The 15,073-nt window shown below is 36.1% G+C and overlaps 1 protein-coding gene across 3 annotated transcripts in view; it reads left to right on the top strand.

The window, feature by feature from the left end:
• PPP1CB (protein phosphatase 1 catalytic subunit beta) overlaps window positions 1–15,073 on the top strand; it is a 42,748-nt gene that overhangs the window by 19,380 nt on the left and 8,295 nt on the right. For all 3 annotated transcript variants that reach the window (XM_027033461.2, XM_053201066.1, XM_027033462.2), the window contains 4 exons: window positions 3,893–4,024; window positions 5,900–6,130; window positions 8,241–8,345; window positions 10,220–10,291. In XM_027033461.2, the coding sequence (XP_026889262.1) occupies window positions 3,893–4,024; window positions 5,900–6,130; window positions 8,241–8,345; window positions 10,220–10,291 (540 nt within the window). The remainder of the gene's footprint in view (window positions 1–3,892; window positions 4,025–5,899; window positions 6,131–8,240; window positions 8,346–10,219; window positions 10,292–15,073) is intronic.

The raw sequence follows: 15,073 nt of genomic DNA, 5'->3' as shown, positions 1-15,073 counted from the left end.
GTGGCTCAGTCGGTTAAGCCTCACACTTCGGCTCAGGTCATGATCTCACAGCTGGTGAGTTCAAGCCCTGCATCTGGTCTCTGTGCTGACACCTCAGAGCCTAGAGTCTGCTTTGGATTCTGTGACTCCCTCTCTCTGCCCCTCCCCCCCACCTCAATAAGAAATAAACATTAAAATTTTTAAATTTATTGAGTAAATGCCCATAATGTTAGTGTACTTTACTGTATATGTGTGATACCTCAAAATATTTTCTAAACAGCAACAGCATGGTAGATACTTCCTATAATGGCATATTTACCTGGTTTACAATTATTGGCTGCTAAATTTTTTTCTGGGAAACTTTTGACTAAGAATTTTTTTGTGGTAGTAGAGGGAGGAGTGTGTTGAGTTAGAAGACTGGTTCTAAATTCTTCTCTGCTGCTTTTTACTCATTCTAGTTTTATAAACCTGGGCTCCCTGATTTTCAAGTTTTTAAATTTTTCTGTTGTATAGTGTGGATAATAGCTTCCCTTTCTAATTCTTGGGACATCAAAAGGATTAAATGAGATGATTGATGTGAAATTGCTTTGCACCTAATGAGTTATAAATTGTGCAGATTTTTAGTATCTTCATAATCTAGCTAGGTGCTTGTATCTAAGCTCATATACCCAAATTCTGGAACCCCTCATGGATATTGTGGCAGTGAACTCTTTGTTAACAGGTTGCCTTGTTTTACTCCCTGTTTTCAGATGACTGAGAAGTTTGAAATGCTCTTGGATATTTGGGTGTACATACTGGCGGGAGTACATGAGGGAGCAGGACTTTTGAATTGACAAGACAGCTGGAATTGCCCTGAGCCATCTATCATTTTTTTCCAAATATTTGGATAATTTATTCCTAAGATTTGGTCATTTGTCAAATGCTTAACCTTTAGAAGAACGTTTAGTTTCTCTAACTGCATTTCATCAACTTTTAGAAGTGATTTGATTACGCAATGCTCCATTGTTTTATATGCCAGTAAGAGGCAAAAAGCAACTGCCAATTAAAATTGTAAGAAATTATTGATTGCAAAGTATTTCTGAACTTAAAAATTGGGGAAAACCATGCACCTTAAAAATCAACGAAATTTCATGTGTGTTTTTGTTTTGGTAAATTTTTAGTTTTATGGATTAGCATGACTTCTAAATTGAAGCGTTTTTAGCTTTGTAAAAATATTAGTCAAAGTACACCGTAGTGTAACCTAAATTACTTGGGAGGTCGAAATTAAACAGATAATTTACAGAGAAAATAAAACAAATATGAGATAAAATATTCACCACTGTAATTTAGATGCTTTAAATTGACATGTCAGAGTGACACACACTAGTTTTAATGATTGTCATCAAGTTACAACCAAGTGTTGGTAACTTAAAGTGTTTTATGACTACAGAATCGTAACAAAAATTGTGGGAACTTTTCTAAGAGCCAACTTTTGTTTGTGTTGTCCATTGCTGTTATCTTTAAATAATTATTTTTAGGTGAGTATTTGTCATCTGAAAGCAACAAGAGATCTTTAATCCTTCAAGAAAAATAACTTTTTCCCTTCAAGAAAGTAGACAGGTACTTGATGCACTGATGGTAAAACTGTATTTTGCAAATATCATTTCCCATACAGTTAAGACTTAATGCCAAGATTAAGAATTTTACAGAGAATTGCATCTAAGCTAGTATTGTAGATACTTACTGGAAAGTACAAGTAAGATGCCCTTTTTGGTCTTAGAAAAATCCACATATCTTGGGGCGCCTGGGTGGCTCAGTCAGTTAAGCGTCCGACTTCGGCTCAGGTCATGATCTCGCGGTCCGTGAGTTCAAGCCCCGCGTCAGGCTCTGTGCTGACCGCGCAGAGCCTGGAGCCTGTTTCGGATTCTGTGTCTCCCTCTCTCTCTGACCCTCCCCCATTCATGCTCTGTCTCTCTCTGTCTCAAAAATAAATAAACGTTAAAAAAAAAAAAAAGAAAGAAAGAAAAATCCACATATCCATGGGAAGTAGGTAATTGATGATTATGAGCTAGTACTAATGTAGAAGCTATGATAAAGTTCCTATAATAAAAGCAGTTCTGATGATGTTTTGAATTTCAGGGGTGATCTTATCAGCAGTCATATTTACTAAAGCACATTTCAGCAGAGTCTGTCTTTTCTGTTACTTAGATATTACTATATTAATGTTATGTATACATGGATTGACTTTTGCATGTGGGGGCCCTTTTTTTTTTTTTTAACCTCTGAACCTGACAAAAGAAACATAGTCTTTAACAAGAAATGTGTGGACTTAATTGTAAATGGGAAATAGTAGGGATATGTAGAGATACAGTCTGCTTTCTTTTTTTAAATACCTTCTCAGCCTTTGCTCTGTTGATGGGAATGCAAACTGGTGCAGCCACTTTGGAAAACAGTGTGGAGATTCCTCAAAAAATTAAAAATAGAACTTCCCTACAACCCAGCAATAACACTACTAGCAATTTATCCGAAGGCCAGAGGACTGCTGATTCCATAAGGGCACTTATACCCCAATTTTTATAGCAGCTCTTTCAACAGTAGACAAATCATGGAAAGAGCCCAAATGTACATCAACTGATGAATGGATAAAGAAGATGTGGTTTGTATATACAGAATGAATACTTGGCAAAAAAAAAAAAAAGGAATGAAATCCTGCCATTTGCAACAACGTGGATGGAATTGGAGGGTATTCTGCTAAGTGAAATAAGTCAGTCAGAGAAAGACACATACGATGTTTTCACTCATAGGTGGAATTTGAGAAACTTATAGAAGACCATAAGGGGAAGGGAGGGGGAAAATTAGTTTTAAGCAGAGAGGGAGGCAAACCCATAAGAGACTCTTAAATACAGAGAACAAACTGAGGGTTGATAGGGGAGGGGGCAGGAGAGAGGAGAAAATGGGTGACAGGCATTGAGGAGGGCACTTGTTGGGATGAGCACTGGGTGCTGTATGTAAGTGATGAATCACAGGAATCTACCCCCCGAAACCAAGAGTATACTATATACGCTGTATGTTAGCTAACTTGACAATAAATAATATTTTTAAAAAAATAAAAAATAAATGTTTTTTCAGTTAAGATTAAATGGGAGCAAGCAGTGTATTTAGAGAGAAAGAGCCAATGGAGAAGGTAATGAGAGGAAATGATTTCAAGTTCAGTTCAATAGGGCAAATAAGAACTCCTCATGTACCATTCCTCCCTACTCTGTTCCAGAAGTTACTTATTAGTTGATAGATTTTATTGTTCATTCATAGGAAAAATGCTTTCCTCCATCTAAATAGCTTTTAGAGTTTTTCATATAGTGCCCTTGTGTGACATAATAACACATTAAAATTTAATAGCTATCTGGAACCTTTTAAATTTTGTTTTGATTAGAAGTTGGAGGGTGGGAATTGTTAAAATTCTTAAGACTGTTCATAATTTTCCAAGGACGTGTGTGAAACTAAATCACCTACTGACCACCACTTTTTGTTTCATTTCCCTTTCTTCATAGCCACTGGTTCTTAATGATGCTATTTTGGCCTTTTCCTAAATGCCAGACTTTACTGAGAGAGTAGGCTATCCTCAAAGGTGCTGTTCCTAAAATCGTTTAGGTCTCTTGGGCTGCAAGGTTGGCCACTGGAAAGCACAAAGGACTGCATTTCTGTGGCAGCAGCCTTGAGGAGCATCATTAGAAACCAGCAACAATAAGATAGAAAGGCAAAGATCACTGGAATAACCTTACTGTTAGCCATAGAACACTACAGGGTATCTGGTAGTTTGCTGTCTGTGTGACTTTCTGGACCTTCAAAATATGGGTATGACTTTTTTTTTTTTTAAGGATTATTTATTTTATAGATACATTTTTAAAAACTGACCATTTTATTCATTGTCTAACAGTACGAGGATGTCGTCCAGGAAAGATTGTGCAGATGACTGAAGCAGAAGTTCGAGGCTTATGTATTAAGTCTCGGGAGATCTTTCTCAGCCAGCCTATTCTTTTGGAATTGGAAGCACCGCTGAAAATTTGTGGTATGTAATCGGGTAAAGTTGGAAACAGTCTATTTTGAATACCAGTTTTCCTCCCCTAATTAAATTGAAGGTGATCTAGAGAAAACATTTAAAAATTTTTGTATAAGAGATTGATAGGTTTGATAACATAAAATATAAAAATTAAAACTTTCATAAAATAGTTACAGACAATATTTTTAATATACATCAGATAACAAGATTGCTATTCACCGTTTTTAGTTCTTAGAAACAAGACAGACAATACAATAGAAAGATCTTTTTTTTAAGGCAGATTTTAGAAGAAATTCAAAGGGTCAATAAATGTAAGATCCTCAGCCTCACTAGTAATCAGTGAAGTACAATTTAAAAACAAATCCTAAACTCTAAACATGTTGGAAAAAAAGTCAAAAACTGATAATCCAGTGTTGTCAAGGATGTAGAGAAATGGGCATTTTGGTGTACCAGTTACAAACTAAAGTTTGGGTGGCAATATGGCAATATCCATGGTGTTATAGTGGCTTCTGGCCAAAAACAAAAATTTACAACCTTAGGTTGAGTGATCACATTGTTTTAGCCAGAAAAATTGTTGTACAAAAAGCGTTTTTTATAGTTCACGTAACAGTGGGAAGTGGTATAATTATCATTGGCTTTTGGTTTGATAACTGGTAGTGGCTGTTTGCGTCTATGACATAGCTTTACATGGACTTTGATGATGGACTTAATCATCATCTTTTGCTCAGTCAAGGACTATTTTTATATGTAAAAATTTTCACTGTCCTGTATGTTTCTTAGTGATCCACATTCATACCTTGTAATCTGCAGATGCTTAGTGTGTTCTTTACTTTTTTTTCCTCTTTCTTGTGTTTACTAAGTCGTGTGCTTGGTGCTTCTTGATACAGTATCTAGCAAATAAAAGATATTAGCTAAGTAAATGTTTGTTGAATAAATTAATTTGCTTAGAATATCACCTTTAAGTAAGAGGTAATATGATATTTTGTGGAGTAGAGCCTGGCTGGCTCAGTTGGTAGAGCATGCAACTCTTAATCTCAGAGTTGTGAGTTCGAGTCCCAAGTTGGGTGTAGAGAGGACTTAAAAATAAAATCTGAAAAAGAAGAATTTTGTGGAAATGATCAGTCTCTTCTATGAATTTAAATGAAGCAAATGTAGTTACTTGTAACATTTTAAAATCATTCCAGTTCTCTGCAAGATACTCTTTAAAATGCTTTGATACAGAAATAATTGGAGGGTAATAGAAATTAGTTATACTAAATATTTCTAAATTCTGGCTGTCTCACTCTTGGGTATAACAAAGTAATGTTAAACTACCAGATAATAAGAGTAACTGTAGTAGTTATCTGTTATATAACAGATTACTCCAAAACTTTATGGCTTAAAACAGCATGAATTTATCACCGTACTGTTTCTATGAGTCAGGAATCCAGGCACAGCTTAGCTGGATCCTCTGGTTTTGGGTCTCTCACAAGGTTGCGATCTAGGTGTGATCTGGGACTACATTCATCTCAAGGCTCAATGGTGAAAGGATTCAGTTCCTTAAGGGCCGATGGACTGAGAGCTTGGTTCCTAATAAGTGTTTGGCCAGAGGCCTCCTTCACTTCTTTGCCATGTGTGCTTCTCCATAAGGCAGCTGGCTTCAGCATCAAGAATGAGAGATGGCAAGAGAGTACAAGCAGATTGGAACTCGTGATCTTTTGTAACCTAATTTCAGAAGTGACAGCCCATCCCACTTTTTCTGTCTCCTGTTTGTTAGAAGCGAGTCACCAGCTCCAGCCCACATTCAAGGGGAGAGGATTACACACGGGTGTAAACATTGGGAATCATTTGAAGCTGCTTCCCACAGTAACCAAATGCTCTAAAATTGTCTTTTTCTATTTTCAGGAGATATTCATGGACAGTATACAGATTTACTGCGATTATTTGAATATGGAGGTTTCCCACCAGAAGCCAACTATCTTTTCTTAGGAGATTATGTGGATAGAGGAAAGCAGTCTTTGGAAACCATTTGTTTGCTATTGGCTTATAAAATAAAATATCCAGAGAACTTCTTTCTTTTAAGAGGAAACCATGAGTGTGCTAGCATCAATCGCATTTATGGATTCTATGATGAATGTAAGTAAAAATAAAAATTTATCTTTTATTAATGGGAAAATTCCCTAATACTCCCTAATACAATTTTCCAGTTCAAAAGATTTCTTTTGATTCATTTTTTTTTTTAAATATAATTTATCAGGCATAGGACCAAGAATAATCTTTCATGGAAGAAAAACCTGAAACCAGGAAACATGTTACCAATTAAACTAGTTCTTTGGGATCTCTTAAGATTATGGTATTTCAGGTTGACTGCACCTTACTCAGCTGAAAGGGCCTCTTGTAATTAATCAGTTCATTTGGCAAAATATCCACGTGAAACAGAGGTCACTATACATAATAGCCTCTGTTTTTCTAGTATCTATTAAGATTTTAGCTCTCCGCATTCTTGCGATAAGATGGAAATTTTCGTTGGCCCTGTGTCACAAGAAATATTCACAAGTTGTAGGGCGCCTGGGTGGCTCAGTTGGTTAAGCTGCCAACTCAGTGTCTGCTCAGGTCATGATCTCACCTTTCGGGAATTTGAGCCCCACATCCATGCTGTTAGTGCAGAACCCACTTGGGATTCTGTCCCTCCCCGGCACACGTGCAGTGCTCTCTTTCTCCCTCTCTCTCTTCCTCAAAATAAATAAACTTTGAGATAAAGAAGGAAAAATATTGAGAAGTTCTATGAAATTTTTTCAGAGTTTAAGTTTATTATTAGAATTTTAATTTGTGCCTATAAAACGAGAGATGAGGATAGCAACTACTCAGGTATATTTTACTGTACTCTTTTTCTTCGGTAAGAAATCACTGATTTCCTGTTTTGTAGTAATGTTTCCAAGTGTAATTACTAAATTACTACACTTGAATTGGTCTTTTGCTTTTGTTAGAGTGTGGGAAAGAACACATGTTTGGTTAATTACAATTTAGAACCAAATACAACGATTTTCAAATTGAATTTATTGTTTTTTGGTGGTGAATTCTCCATTAGAATCTATTTTTGTTTTTTTCCTTCCTTAAATATGGTAGACTCCTATTCAAACTCCTATCTTCTTGGTTTGTGTAATTTGACAAGAGGAAGTGTGTATACCAGGCACTACTCTACACACTAGGAATGCAGCAGCGCACAAGACAGATCATCTCTAGTCTCGTGGAGCTGCATTCTACTAGGAATGATTCTACATCTGATTTTACGTGTGGCATTTTTACTTCTAAGGTGTAATGTATGGTTTCAACTGTTCAAATCAGACCAGTAGACAGGAAGCAAATTGTAGTACGTCTAACTATAACCACTTTCCTAAAGCTATATGAGGAATAGAGGTGTGTTTTTAAAGAATAAAATATGGGCTTGAGTATCCTCAAGGTTTATAGAAATGACATCAGTTGAGCTAATGTACATGAGAGCAGCTTGTAAAAACTGCTTTGAGTTATACTTTTTCACAGAGAGGCAGGTTATGGCATAAAAGCATAGGAAATTAGTGCTGTGTCTTTCATCGCTCCCCAGCGTTAGTTGTTGCAACTTCTTGCCAAATTCAGGAAGATCAAGTAACTCTAATAAGGTGAACATACACTTGAGATTTCTCTTGTCGTAGCTCTTTATGCTAGACTATAGGAAAATTATAGCCTTCGTGTCTCTATTTATACTTTATGTAGTGCCAAGTTGTAATTCACTCAAAAGTGAATACCATTGAAGCATTTGGAAATTGTCCTTTCTTGGCAGTAAATTTATGCTGTGTTACTCAATGCATTAGAGTTAAAATGGACAATCTCCAGAGGTACCCCTTTCACTTTTGCTTACTTATTTGGCTAGGTATTCAACTAATGTACACATTGAATGGAACAGATAAACTAGTAGTCTGTTAGACTATTTCAAAGTGACTATATTATAGTGATCTTAAAAGACAAAAGGATTTGATATATGTGTTCCGTAAAATACCTAGCACAATCTTTCAAGTTTTTTTAACTTTATGGAAGGTGTTGAATGTTCATTAAATTTATTACCTTTTTAAAAATATACAAGAAGCACTCATTACAGAAAAAACAAAGTGCAGTATAAAGAATGAAGTTGAAATTATAATCCTGTGGCTATGAGATAACAAATGAAAACAGTTTTAGATTTATTTCTTCTATTTGCTTGTTCTTTTTATAGGCAAACGAAGGTTTAATATTAAATTGTGGAAGACCTTCACCGATTGTTTTAACTGTCTGCCTATAGCTGCCATCGTGGATGAGAAGATCTTCTGTTGTCATGGAGGTAGACTAGTAAATTTGCTTTATGGGTTTTTCTCACTGTCATTCCATTGTTTGGAAAAGACCTACAGTGACTAGGATGCACACTGTGGAAAAGTATAGCTGTGCTTGTGTAAAAGGTCAAATTATTAAAACTGTTCTGAACATGGCTAAAATCTCTTTTAATAACTAGAAATTTATGAAGGTTTATACAAAATGAATGTTTAGTTGAGTACTTATCTTTAAAGAATTTCACATGTGAGGAGGATAACCAGAGTTTTATTTGAAATAACGTATTCCCTTTGCTTCATTTTTGATAGAAAGATACCACTACTGTCAGTCAAAATGAGAGGATCATGATTACTTTCCTGCCAGTATTAAATACCTTTCATTAGAATCCAAATGAAATTGGGTTTATTAGTCCCACATATCAGGAGTTCTAGGCTGTATGTAATATGTCCATTTTCATCCTAAAGATAATTTTTGATAGAATAATTTATTCTGTATAACTTTTAAAATAAGCAGGAATAGGTGCCATGAAAATATATAGATTGTATATTATCTGGCTGTCTTAAGAAATTAAAAACCTATTGATAAAATACATGTTTCCAAAAAGTTAAGATAAAGTATATTTCAAAACAGATACTGACTAATGAAAAGGATTTAATTATGTCAAAGCACTTGTAGAAGCAATAGTTTTTATGCAGTCTGGAAAGGGAGAGAATTGTTGGACACATGTTTATGGAAGCCGGAGTTAGAAGGATGGAGTAGACTTTGAAGAGGTGTAAAGAATTTGAGACGGTCTTTTTTATTTGCCTAGTTAAAGGAATGTGTGAGCACTAGCCTAACTAGAATGTCAAGCACATAGGGAATAAGGAGTATCAGATTATAGAGATTTGAATACTGAGCAAAGTAGTTTGTTGAATGGTTTAATAACCATATTGGGTTTTTGTACATGGAAATAATATAGTAAAAATACTGTAAGAAAATTAGTGTTTTATATAGTTATATAAATATTATTTATAATTATTATTTATTAATATGCAGGAAGAATTAAAGTGAAAAATGCTGAAAAGATAGATGTACTTGTCTAGGCCTGAGGTAAAAAGCGATTTATTCTTGGAGCGCCTGGGTGGCTCAGTCAGTTAAGCATCCCGATTCTTGATTTCGGCTCAGGTAATGATCTCATGGTCTGTGAGTTTGAGCCCTGCATCAGGCTCCATGACGACAGTGTGAAGCTTGCTTGGAATTCTCTCTCTCTGTCCCTCCCCAACATGTGGGAACACATGGGCTCCCTCTCTCTCTCTCAAAATAAATAAACATTAAAAAAATGATTTAATCTCTGATAGAACATGTTACTATATTAATTGAAGTATTTTATAGTAGATCCTAAACATTTAGGAAATTGTAGTTCTTGCACATTAGTATACTTAAAAGTAGAAATTAAGAAGTTATGTGTTGGTATTTGGATTATCCATAAAGGAGAAATAATAGTTTATGTACTAAAGATTGTGAAGTGTTTTCATGTGCTTTTTCTTATCCTTGTGATCAACAATTACACTTTACGAAGATAATGAGCATGTTACAGAGAGATGTAGGAAGGTCTTACAGGACAGTGAGGCACTTAAACTTGGAAGTAAACATCTTTAAGATTAGGTGGTGAGAAGTGACAAAAGTGGTCGGAAGGATTGGAATTGGGTATATTCCTGGAGAAAGGCAGAGAATGGTTGGAAAGAAAGAAGAATGGTAAGATTTCTAACTCTGTATATTGAAGATAACATTAAAAGGAACACATTACATATTTTTAATTTCAGATAGTGAATCTACTTTGATTAAATGTTGCTTTATTTAAGTGAAAATTGTTTAGATGTCATTACTCTGACCATCTTTTATTTATAGGACTGTCACCAGACCTGCAGTCTATGGAGCAGATTCGGAGAATTATGAGACCCACTGATGTCCCTGATACAGGTTGAGTATATAGAGAAGTTTAATTAGTTGTTTTATGTGAAATATTGACATATTTGAACTTAACTATATATTTAGTTGAAGATTGGTTTATGTAATAAATAATAGAGCTTTTTCAATAGTAAGCTAACTACAGATTACTTGCAGTAATATATTTTATTTCCCACTACTTACTTCCCAAGGTGCAATACTTTTAAGTTTCATATTTAACTGTAGTATGGTTCTTTCAAACTTATTTATCACAGAAGATCTTGTTAACTGATTCCCTTTATCTTCCTGTCATTCTAAATTCCTTCATTCACATCAACATTGATTATGTCCTTCAAGGACTTGTTAAAAATTAGTCAAACAGAGATGTCTGGCTGGCTCAGTTGTTAGGGCATGTGACTCTTGATGTTAGAGTCATGAGTTCAAGTCCAGTGTTGGGAGTGGAGCCTAGTTAAAAAAAAATAAATAAATTGGCCAGGGCGGCGGGGGGGGGGGCATGCCTGAGTAGCTCATTCGTTGAGTGTCTGACTTCTGCTGAGGTCATGATCTCACAGTTCGTGAGTTCAAGCTCCACATCATGCACCCTGCTGTCAGCGCAGAGCCCATTTCAGATCCTCTGTCCCCCTCTGTCTCTGCTCCTCCCCAGTCTTGTTCCCTCTCTCAAGAATGAATAAACATTTATTTTTGTTAAAAAAAAAAAATAAAGTTTTTTTAAGGATTTTTAAAAAATTAATCAAAAGTTTTAAAAAAATTTTTAATGTTTATTTATTTTTTGAAAGAAACAACACAAGCTGGGAAGGGGCAGAGAGAGAGGGAGACACAGAATCCAATGCAGGCTCCAGGTTCAGGGCTGTCAGCACAGAGCTTGACATGGAGCTCGAACTCACAAACTGTGAGATCATGATCTGAGCCGAAGTCAGAAGCTTAAACTGACTGAGCCACCCAGGTGCCCCAAAAGTTTTTTAATTAAAATAGTTTTTCTTGGGGTGCCTAGCTGGCTCAGTCCATGGAGTATGTGACACTTAGTCTTGGGTTATGAGTTTGAACCCCACTTTGGGCGTAGAGATTGCTTAAATAAAATCTTTAAAAAATAATAATTTTTCTTAGCTGAGGATACAGTTGCCTTTTAAAAATTACCATTTAGTTTTCTGGTATTTTTTTGCATCTTCTATATTTCACATTTGTAGAGCTCAGAAAGCTGTAGAGATACATGGTGAGTTTGTGAAAAATTTGTGAAAGAATAATGAAAGTTAACTGTTCAGATGTTCAGAATAACTCTTAGGTAAGTGAAGCAAGTCAAAACAAAAGCAAATTAAGTTCCACTTGAGGATAAATTGCTTTGTTGATTAACACATGAGCCTCATGTAATTTTATAAATAAATTCTGGACACAGTGGCCTAACTTTTCTGTTGGCTTTTAGTAGTAATTATTCATAGTTGAGTGCCAGTGTATGTACTAAGATGTGTACTAATCATGGCATTTATATTCTTAAAATGCTATGATGGGGCACCTGGATGCCTCACTTGGTTAAGTGTCCGACTTCAGCTCGGGTCATGATCTTGTAGTTTGTGACTTTGAGCTCCATGTCGGGCTCTGTGCTGACAGCTCAGAGCCTGGAACCTGCTTCAGATTCTGTGTCTCCCCCTGTCTCTGCCACTCCCCCCACTCATACTCTGTCTCTCTCCCTCCCTCTCTCTCAAAAATAAATAAACATTAAAAAAATTTTTTAACAAAAAAATAAAATGCTGTGATAACCTGTGAATTGAATGCAGTAAAATTCTCCTTTTCTGTTCACCGTTTGCTTAAAACATCAGTACCTTTTTTGGTGGCATTTTCTGACACAGTGTTTATGGTTTTTCCACATCACAACCCATTCTCCAACACTTACGTGTCTAACATTTAATTACACTAATTCCTGAAGTTAGCCATGACTCCACAGGTTAAGGGCTTCATTTCACAAGACTGCCTCCACATTACTGCCCAGCCACAATTCTGGGATTCCCACAACCACTTCCTCAGATGCTTTACTTGTATTTATCAGCTTATCATAAAGGGATACAACTCAGGAACTAGGAGATATCGGTTGGGGAACAACTTCCACACCCTTTGTCATCAGTGTGTTCAACAACTGTAAGCTTCCCAAGTCCAGTTGTTCAAGAGTTTTTATAGAGCTCAATTTCCAGCCCACCTCTCCAGAGAGAGGGGACAGCTGAAAGTTCCAGTCGTCTAATCATATGTTTAGTCTTGCTGTTGACTTGCCTCATTGTGAAGTGCTTTAGGGGATCTGGATCACTTCATTAGCATACACTCAGGTGTGATGGAAAGGGGCTCCTTATGAATAATAAAAGATACTCCTGTCTGGTTGTCTGGGTGGCTCTGTTGGTTAAGCATCCGACTTTGGCTCAGGTCACGATCTCATGGTTTGTGAGTTCAAGTCCTGCTTCAGGCTGTGCGCTGACAACTCAGAGCCTGCTTCACATTCTGTCTCCCTCTGTCTCTTCTCCACGCGTGCATGCCTGTGGTCTCTCTCTCTCTCTCTCTCAAAAATAACTAAACATTAAAAAATAAAAAGATACCTCTGTCACTCAGGAAATTCCAAAGGTTTTAGGAGCTGTATGCCAGGAATAGGAACAAAAACTAAATGTATTTTTATGATATCACACTGTCTTACCATTAAAAGCATTAACATAAGCAAAACTGTCCTTTCTCTCGGTTTCTACCAGACTTTTTTTTTTTAATGAATTTATGTTATTGGATTCGTTGTCCCATCATTTGTGTAATCAGACCCACCCTTTATATGTTGTATTCATCAGTTCTCAACAACTTGAATATTTTCAAAATGAGGATTGCCTAGAGTGCCACAGGGGTCTAGAAAATCTTGATATATTAAGTATGTCATGTAAATAAAAAAAGATGTTTTAGCTTACTGATGAGAGGATTGTTTATTGGTAATTTTTTTCTCCTCAAATTTTTATTTAAATTCCAGTTACAGTACAGTATTGGTTTCAGAATTAGAATTCAGTGATTCATCACTTACATACAGCATCTAGTGCTCATCACAGCAAGTGCCCTTCTTAATACCCATCACCCATCTAGCCCATCACCTATCCACTTGTCTCTGAATTCCACATATGAGTGGAATCATATAGTATTTGTCTTTCTCTGACTTACTTCACTTAGCATGTATACTTTAACTCAATCCATGTCATTGCAAATGGCAAGGTTCTGGTTTTTTCTGTGGTTGAGTAATATTCGTGTGTATGTGTATACATACCACATCTTTATCCATTCATCAATTGATGGATATTTGGGCTCTTTCCATACTTTGGCTATTATTGATAATGCTGCTTTAAACACTGGGATGCATGTGTCCTTTCGAATCTGTATTTTTGTGTTCTTTGGGTAAATCGTAGTGCAACTGCTGGATCTTAGGGTAGTTCTATTTCTGACTTTCTGAGGAACCTTCATACTGTTTTCCAGAGTGGCTCCACCAGTTTGCATTCCCACCAGCAGTGCAAAAGAAATCCTCTTTCTCCACATCTTCGCCAACACCTGTTGTTTCCAGTATTGTTAATGTTAGCCATTCTGACAGGTGTGAGGTGGTATCTCACTGTGGTTTTAATTTGTATTTCCCTGATGATAAGTGATGTTGAACATCTTTTCATGTGTCAGCCATCTGTATGTCTTTGGAAAAATGTCGATTCATGTCTTCTGCCCATTTCTTAACTGGATTGTTGTTTTGGTGTTTGATAAGTTCTTTATAGGTTTTGGATACTGGCCCTTTATCTGATATGTCATTTTCATGTATCTTCTCCCATTCTGAATGTTGCCTTTTAGTTTCATTGATTGTTTATTTGCTGTGCTTTTTATGTTGATGAAGTCCAGTGGTTCATTTTTGCTTTTGTTCCCTTTGCCTCTGGTGACGTGTTTAGTAAGAAGTTGCTGCAGCTGAGGTCAGAGAGGTTGCTTGCTTGTGTTCTCTAGGATTTTGGTGGTTTCCTGTCTCACATTTAGGTCTTTCATCCATTTTGAATTTATTTTTGTGTATGGTGAAAGAAAGTGGTCCAGTTTCATTCTTCTGCATACTGTTTTCCAGTTTTCCGAACACTGTTTGTTGAAGAGACTGTCTTTTTCCATATTGGTAATTTTGTAAAGGGGAGTTGTTTATTCATCAAGTAGGGTTGGACTAGATGGTTACTAAGTACATTTCCTACTCTTAAGATCCAAAGAGTCTATAAAAAGGTAGGCATTTTTTGGTTTTTATCCTGCTCTACTTGTTCATTGTACTTGAATCTTAACCATTTCCTACTTCTAGATAATTCTTACCCCTTTCAGGAGATCTCTACTGTTCTAATCTCTTCCTTTTGTTTTGACTATTCCTTCTCAGTACTTTTTGCTCATTCCCCTTTCTCCTTTCTCTGCCTGCGTATTAAATGTTTGCTTCCTCAGAGTTCATTTACTGGTCTTCTCACTTGACATTCCCAAGGTGGTTTGAGTCCCTCCTAAGATTTATACTACTATGAGTATGATGAAGATACTCAAATATTTTTAGCTCTGACTTCTTTTCTTATGCCTGACACTGAAGCCAAGGATCCGTTCTCATTTTGTTCATCCATATTTCATTTAAATCCTCCAGGTTTTTATAGAAAATGTTTTCTTCCCTCAAATTGATCATTAGATCAGATACAATTCCAGTGAAATCTCAGTTGGGTTCATAGAATTGTACTAACTGATTCAGAAATATATATGTGAAAGTAACCAAGTTAATCCTGGAGAAAAGCATTAAGTGGGGATACT

The sequence above is a fragment of the Acinonyx jubatus genome, chromosome A3, assembly GCF_027475565.1.
Source record: "Acinonyx jubatus isolate Ajub_Pintada_27869175 chromosome A3, VMU_Ajub_asm_v1.0, whole genome shotgun sequence".
NCBI classification, from domain to species: domain Eukaryota; kingdom Metazoa; phylum Chordata; class Mammalia; order Carnivora; family Felidae; genus Acinonyx; species Acinonyx jubatus.
Note: the sequence above shows the minus strand (reverse complement) of the source record. Positions and strands in the feature narration are given on the sequence as shown.